The following is an 8,088-nucleotide window of genomic DNA, read 5'->3' on the forward strand; positions in this document are numbered from 1 at the left end:
GCTTCTCATTTATGGTGCATCCAGCAGGGCCACTAGAATCCCAGAGGGGTTCAGTGGTCATGGGTCAGAGACAGATTTTACTGTCACCATCAGCTGCCTGAAGCCTGAAGATTTTGCACTTCTTTGTCTTTTTTGATCTTTGTTTGTTTAAAGTCTGTTTTGTCAGAAACTGAAACCGCTGCTTTTTTCTGTTTTCCATTTCTTTGGTAGATTTTCTCCATCTCTTTGTTTTGAGCATATGTGTGTCATTGCACATGAGATGAGTCTCTTCAAAACAGGATACCAAAGAGGCTTAGTTGTTTTTCCAGGTTTCCACTCCATGTCTTCTAATCGGAGCATTTAGCCTATTTGCATCTAAGGTTAGTATGAATATGTGTGGATTTGATCCTGTCATCATGATGTTAGCTGGTTATTTCACAGACTTGTTTATGTGGTTGCTTTATTGCGTCACTTGTCTGAGTACTTCAGTGTGTTTTTGTCGTGGCTGGTAATGGTCTTTCCTTTCCATACTTAGTGCTTCCTTCAGGAGCTCTTGCAAGGCAGGTTTGGTGGTGACGTATTCCCTCAGCATTTGCTTGTCTTAAAATGACCTTATTTCTCCACACTTACGAAGCTTAGTTTGGCCAGATATAAAATCCTGGGTTGGATTTGTTTTCTTTGAGAATGTTGAATATTGACCCACAATCTCTTCCAGTTTGTAGGATTTCTGCTGAGAGATCCACTCTTGTTCGGATGGGCTTTTCTGTGCAGGTGAGAGGGCCTTTCTCTCCAGGTGCCTTTAACATTTTTTCTTTCATTCCCACCTTGGAAAATCTGATGATTATGTCTTGGGAATGATCTTCTTGTGGAGTATCTTACTGATTTTCTCCAAATTTCCTGAATTTGAATGTTGGCCTCTCTAGATAGGTTGGGGAAGTTCTCATAGATGATATCCTGAAATACATTTTCCAAGTTTGTTCCATTTACCTCATCTCTTTCAGGTATACCAATCAGTCGTAAAATGGGTCTCTTTACATAATCCAGTATCTCTTGGGGATTTTGTTAATTCCTTTTCATTATATTTTATCTCCTCCTACCTGCCCATCTTATCTCAGAAAGTCAGTGCTCAAGCTCTGGGATTCTTTTCCCCACTTGGTCTATTGTGCTGTTAATACTTGTGATTGTCTTATGAAATTCCTGTAGTGTGTTTTTCAGATCTATCATGCTGGTTATTTGCTTCTCTATACTGGCTATTTTGTCTGATTCTGAAGTGATTTTTTATTATTTTTAGCTTTCTTGAATTGGGTTACAAAATCCTCCTGTAACTGAATTCACTTTATTCCTATTCCTACTTCTGTCATTTCAGTCAGCTCATATTCAGCCCAGTTCTGAACTGTTGATGGAGAGGTGATGCAGTCTTTTGGAGGAAAGAAACCATGCTGGCTTTTTGAGTTTTCAGCGGAGAACTAGTTGATTAATTTTTTTTGTGCTTAGTGATTTGTGTATCTTCTTTATGAAATCTGTTTTACATGTATAGTCATGAAATACCTTTTCATGCTATTTTTAAAAAGCTTCATATTTTTGACTTTTACATTTCAGGTTAGGATTAATTAAGAATTAATATTTGTATCCATGTGTACATAAAATGTACCAGTTAAGATTTATTTTGATTTAATATGGATATCTAATTGATCCAATATAATTGAGTTATAATATTTTTTTCTACTAAATCACTGCTATGATCTGATTGTTTGTGTCCCCTCCAAAGTTCCCATTCAACGTGAGTTTTCAGGGCAACAGTATTAGAAGTTGGACCTTTTGGGTGATTAGGTTACGAGGGGTCTGCACTCATGAATAAAATTAATGCCTAATAAAAGTGGCTTCACATAAAGTTACCCCTTTGGTCCTCCCACCTTCAGCATGTGACAATTCAGCCATAAGGTTCCATCTTGGGAGCAGGAGCAGCTCTCACCAAACACCAAGATTGCCAGTGCCTTGACCCTGGACTTCCCAGTGTCCATAACTGTGAGAAAATAAATTTGTGTTGTTAATTAATTACCCAGTCTAATTTTTTTTTAGTACAAGTGCCTTGAGACAATTGCTGTATGACTTTTATTGTAAATTGAGTGACTATATTTATGCAGAGTTTGTTTCAGATTCTCTAATTCATTGCACTGGGTTATCTTTCTCACCCTTCACTGGAACAAAAATTTTTAAATTTTTTAATTAATTATTTTTTGACACAAGGTCTTGCTTTGTTGCCCAAGCTGGAGTGCAGTGGTGTGATCTCAGCTCACTGGAACCTCTGCCTCCCAGGCTCAAGTGATCCTCTGACCTCACCCTCTCAAGTAGCTGAGACCACAGGCATGCAAGACAGTGCCCAGCTAATTTTTTTATACTTTTTGTAGTAGTGGGGTTTCACCATGGTTCCAAGGCTGATCACAAACTCCTAAGCTCAAGCTATCCACCCGCCTCAGTCTCCCAAACTGCAGCAACTACAGGTGCGAATCACTGCACCCAGCCACAGTATGGTTATTTAATATAGGGTTTCATAGTGAGAAGTGTTAATCCTTCCATCTTGTTTTCCTCATGTAAGATTACCATCACTGTTTTTTGCCTCTTTGCTCGTCCATCTAATTAGAAAAATCTTTTAAATTTCAACAAAATTCACAGTGATTTTTATTGTTACTGTATTGAATTAATTTGGGGAGATTTATATTTACAATATTAAGTTTTCTAATACATATACATGAAGTAACTTTCCATTTATTGGGTCTCCTTGAGTCTTTCTCCATAACCTTTTGTACATTTGCACATCCTCTTTTTTTTTTTTTTTTTTGAGACGGAGTCTCGCTCTGTCGCCCAGGCTGGAGTGCAGTGTCGTGATCTCGGCTCACTGCAAGCTCCACCTCCCGGGTTCACGCCATTCTCCTGCCTCAGCCTCCCGAGTAGCTGGGACTACAGGCGCCCGCCACCACACCAGGCTAAATTTTTTTTTTTTATTTTTAGTAGAGACGGAGTTTCACCGTGGTCTTGATCTCCTGACCTCGTGATCCGCCCACCTCAGCCTCCCAAAGTGCTGGGATTACAAGCGTGAGCCACCACGCCCGGCTGCACATCCTCTTTATAACTTTTTATTTTACCATTATGTCAAACAGAGACAAGTTGCAAAAAAAACTGTAAGAAATATAAAATGGACTCATGTTCATTTGACTATCAACAGTTGACTTTCTACTTCCATGTTCTTTCTATAAGTTGATATTCTGAGTACTACTGATGGAAACAATACAAACTACTCTGAAACTTAGTGACACATGTAAACTGCAACCATCTGCCTATCATCTCTGTGGTTCTGGATGCAGCCTGGACTCACCAAGTTTTCTGCCAGGCTTTTCAAAGAATACAGTCAGAGAGTGGGTAGGGAATGTGTCATCTCTAAGGTGATTGACACTGGATATAGGGTTCTCAGCTGGGGCTCTTTGCCTATTCATACGGGGACTTGGTCTCCTCAACACTTTCCTGAGAGGAGTAGACAGAAGTTATGTAGCCTAGATGGCCTCTTATAGCCTCAGAAGGCAAATAGTGTTACTTCTACCACTGTCTGAACTCCACCAAGAGTCAACAGAAATGAAGTGTAAGGCAGTAGGTTTAATGGGAGGAGCATCAAAATCATGCTGTTAGAAGGAACTGTACAACGGGAGCTCTTCTCACAGGCAACTTGGAGGATACAACAGGCTTCAGTGCACCCTGTGACCAAAGCAATTCACTTCCCTCCCACATGCTAAATCCTCTAATTCTCAGATCCACATGCTCAAGTATTATTCCATGATAGTGTTAGGGTACCCTCGAAATGATGCCCTGGGGGAGTGATATTAGCAAGATGACAGAGTAGGAGATACCAGTCTTCACATGCCCATTCCCAAGAACACAAACACACCCAGAAAAAGCAAAATCTACAATTAGACAGCTCTCCAAAAAGGAAAATAGCCTTTGGAGAGCTCAAGGCACCAATTAAAGAAGTGCAGAAACACAATGGGGAAAAAAGCCCAGAATAACCATACAGAAAGAATTTCTGGGAGATGGCAAACCTGAGAGTTTTGAGACATCTAGGAGAAAAGAAGCAGGAAGCAATTGTTACTAGCAGGGAGGCAGGGCCACTGCAGTCCCCATGGCCTGCTCTGTGGAGGACCCTGCCGCCTTTGCAGCTGAGGACTTCAGTATCCCCCAGGCAGCCTCCACTTTACAACTTTCCTGATGAAGGTCTGTTAGTGTTCATTGAAGATCACAGCAGCCTGCTCCAAAGTGGGCACTAGTGGTTTTTGGCACTAAAAATACCTGAAGCCATGGACATGTACATCACCCCAGAGAGGAGGATGTTGTGATACCTTCCCTCCACATCCTCCCAAGCAGTAGCCACTGTTGTGCTGCCTGGGACAGGGCTGCCTCCCAGCCCCAACTCTGCATCATCCCAGACCCAGTCTCCAGGACCTCATCCTGTGTTGGCAACTCAGACCCTGAGCCACTTCCATGTGGACCAGCCCCACCCCAGGCCCAGAGCTGCTGTCACTAAAGTGCACCCACACTCCAGAGCCTGACCCTGAGGCTGCTCTGGAAATTGCCTAAGACATAACATAAATAGAGAATGTACAGCAACACAGTAGAGTGAAATGCAGAGAATAACCACACAGAAAGCATCTCTGGGAGATGGCACACCTGAGAGACCTGAGAAATATTGCACATGTGTCAAGAGTAATGAAATACATTAGTCTATAAGATCAAAAAAATGGAACTTATCCAGGATAAACATCAAGACATGCATCACTATACAGATTATAGTTCAAATTCTAAATCACATACAAAGAGAAAATCTCAAATGTATCAAAAAAAAAACTGGTTCATTATACCAGGGAAACTGTAATAAAACCTCAATTAACTATTTATGGGACCAATAGAGGCAAGAAGACAGTGAGATTACATATTTACATGCTGAGTGGAGGGGACTCAACCAAGGATTCATTATCCAGTGAAAATATGCTTCAAAAATAAAGTAAAAACACTTATTTATGAACAAAATGAAGAGAAAAGATTTCTTGTAGATATGCTCTATATATATTCAAGAGGTAATTTTTCAGAATCACAGGAAATGAGAGCAGATAGTAAGTTGAATGCACAGAAATAAATGAAGATTTCATAAATAGCAAAGAAAAGAGCAAGAAGCAAGGAAAAACAAAAGAAAAGCAGGTTTTTCCTTCAATGTATATGAAACTCTAGTCCAGGAAAAAACAAGCTATTGTGATGAATATCTCAATTCCAGTTACCTTGATGGGAATGGGAAAGCAGTTGTTGCCTGGGAAGGTACAAGAGGGATGAATCTGGAGAATTTGAAATACTCTAGAGATTCATTGGGATGAAGAACATACATAAAACTTAGTTGCATATTTAACATTTCAGCCCTTTACTCGGTATGTGCATTACCTCAAGAAAAAAAATTGAAAAAGCTAATTATGGACTAAAACATACGAACAAAGAAAGAAGAATTATCGATTACTTATGGAATCTCAACCTTACTAAGAAGTGAAAAATGCCCCTGGGAAGTGCTAAGAAACAAGAAATCTAACAGAGGGGACAAAAGGGACAGGGAATTTATCCTACTTATGCAGCATAGATTTCATTTCTGTTGGTTTCCCCCCAAACAGAGAAGGCATTTAAGGAAATTTTCTCACCAGAGAGGCCCCTTCACCCTTCCCTTGGCTCTTTCCACTCCACTGCACCGACAAGAGATTTTGCATATTGTCCCCTAGGGAGGACCTTCCCTTGTGAGTCTGAGATAAAAACTCAGCTCTAACCTTGGCTTGACTGATCAGGACTCCTCAGTTTACCTTCTCACAAAGAGGCTCCTTGCTCAGCTCCTGGAGCTGCTAATGCTCTGGCTCCCTGGTAAGGATAGAAGTAAAATGAGGTGGGAAAATGGGGTAGGAAGCTGAGATCTGGGGGCTCCACAGCTTCCCATATTTATTTCAACCCTGTGTTAGAGGCACATGGTCTATGCTCCAGGAAAGAAAATTCATATTAGTGCCTTATGAGTAATCAGGATCCTCTTCCAAGGAACAATGACCAGTGCTCTGGTTAAGATGTTGAAAATAAAGAGTTTGGCTGGGCACGGTGGCTCACGCCCGTAATCCCAGCACTTTGGGAGGCCAAGGCGGGCGGATCACAAGGTCAGGAGATCGAGACCATCCTGGCAACACAGTGAAACCCCGTCTCTACTAAAAAATACAAAAAATTAGCCGGGCGAGGTGGCGGGCGCCTGTAGTCCCAGCTACTTCGGGAGGCTGAGGCAGGAGAATGGCATGAACCCCGGGGGTCGGAGCCTGCAGTGAGCTGAGATCGCGCCACTGCACTCCAGCCTGGGCGACAGCAAGACTCTGTCTCAAAAAAAAAAAAAAAAAAAGAAAGAAAATAAAGAGTTTCTTACTGGCTAGTAAACAGTGCTTTCATTTTTTAAAAAAGTCTACTTTTCATGATATAAATGAAAACTGGAAAAAAATACATAACTGTAAATAAATATCATAAGGGAAATCACGAAAGTTGCTCATGGTGTGTCTAGATAACCTTGCACTTCTTTCATATTATTTCAGGGTCCAGTGAGGATATTATGATGACCCAAACACCACTCTCCCTGCTCATCATCCCTGGAGAGCCGGCCTCCATCTCCTGCAGGTCTGGTCAGAGCCTTGTTTACAGTGATGGAAAAACCTATTTTTTTGGTACCTGCAGAAGCCAGGCCAGTCTTGACAGCTCCTGATCTATTTGGTTTCCAATCAGGCCTCTGGAGTCCCAGACAGGTTCAGTGGCAGTGGATCAGGCACTGATTTCACACTGAAAATTAGCTGGGTGAGGGCTGAGGATGTTGCATGCAAACTGTACAGCTATGAGTCTTAGAGCTGCCATGCCACGTACAACAGTAATAGTCAGCCTCATCCTCAGGCTGGAGCCCAGAGATATGCAGAATCCCTGCATTGGCTAATGCATCATTGGATCCAGAGAAGCGGCTGGGAACTCCAGAGCCTTGGCCCTTATCTGAGTCTGAGTGGTAGTACAGGAGATACTGGGGAGGGCTCCCTGGCTTTTGTTGGTACCACCTTATCCAGAAGTCCCCAACACTGAAGCCACTGCTCAGTGTGCAGGTGAGTCTGACAGATGCTCCAGGAGATGCAGAATGGGAAGATGGCTGAGTCAGCACAGGCTGGGAGAGGGAACCTGAAAACAGACATCATGGATGATAAGGCACTTCCCAGGGTAAAGCTTCTTGTAGGTCTGAGCCACAGGGGGTGATGTAGGTTGGACACTGAGACTCAGCTTATAAGGACTTTCCCTACCTGTGCAGTGAGAGAGGAGCACGAGAAGGAGAAGAGTCCAGGCCATGGTGGACACAGCCCCTGAGCCCTACCAGTGGGCCTGAGCTGCCCCAGGTCTCCTTTTCTTCTCCATCCTCTGCCAGAGGAGGGGCTGCTCATGCAAATATGTTCCCATCCAAGGACTGCCCAGCCCCTCCCCGAACTCGGGGCTGAAGCTCAGCTCACACTGCAGACTGAGGAGGAGGAAGGTTTGGTTTCCCCCTTGGGAGGGCCCTGGGAGGAAGCACCTGCCGAGACCATACACAGGTCTCTGCTTAGGGGACTCTGCCAGGCCAGAGAGGACACAGCTCCTGAGTCCCCATCATTGAGCACAGGGCACAGGTTCCTTGCAGTGAATGGTTCTTACTAAGCAGCTGTGTAGGGACCATAGGGTAGTCCTGCAGCATCCCCTGCTGGTTGCAAGGTGCACACCTCCTGCTACAGTGTGGATGTGTGCCCTCTCTCAATCTCCTGTTGAAATGTAATCCCCAATGTTGCATGTGGCACCTGGTGGGAGGTGGTTGGGTCATTGCAGAGGATTCCGTGAGGCTTGGTGCTGTTCTCATGACAGTGAGTGAGTTCTTGCAAGATCTGATTGTTAGTTAGATGTGTGGAACCTCCCCGCTTACTCTCTTTCTTGCTCCCACTCTGCCATGAGAGATGTCTGCTCCCACTGCATGTTCCACCGAGTAAAATCCCCTTGAGATATCCT

The 8,088-nt window shown here is 43.3% G+C and overlaps 1 gene segment (V, D, J or C); it reads right to left on the reverse strand.

Annotated features, from left to right (window-relative positions):
• Positions 1 to 6,865: 6,865 nt before the first annotated feature.
• On the reverse strand, positions 6,866 to 7,631 carry LOC100604208. The segment is given in 2 exon segments: positions 6,866 to 7,239; positions 7,359 to 7,631. Coding segments are annotated over 2 exon segments (420 nt in total).
• Positions 7,632 to 8,088: the final 457 nt, after the last annotated feature.

This window comes from Nomascus leucogenys, unplaced genomic scaffold, assembly GCF_006542625.1.
Source record: "Nomascus leucogenys isolate Asia unplaced genomic scaffold, Asia_NLE_v1 000979F_63751_qpd_obj, whole genome shotgun sequence".
Classification (NCBI taxonomy): Eukaryota; Metazoa; Chordata; class Mammalia; order Primates; family Hylobatidae; genus Nomascus; species Nomascus leucogenys.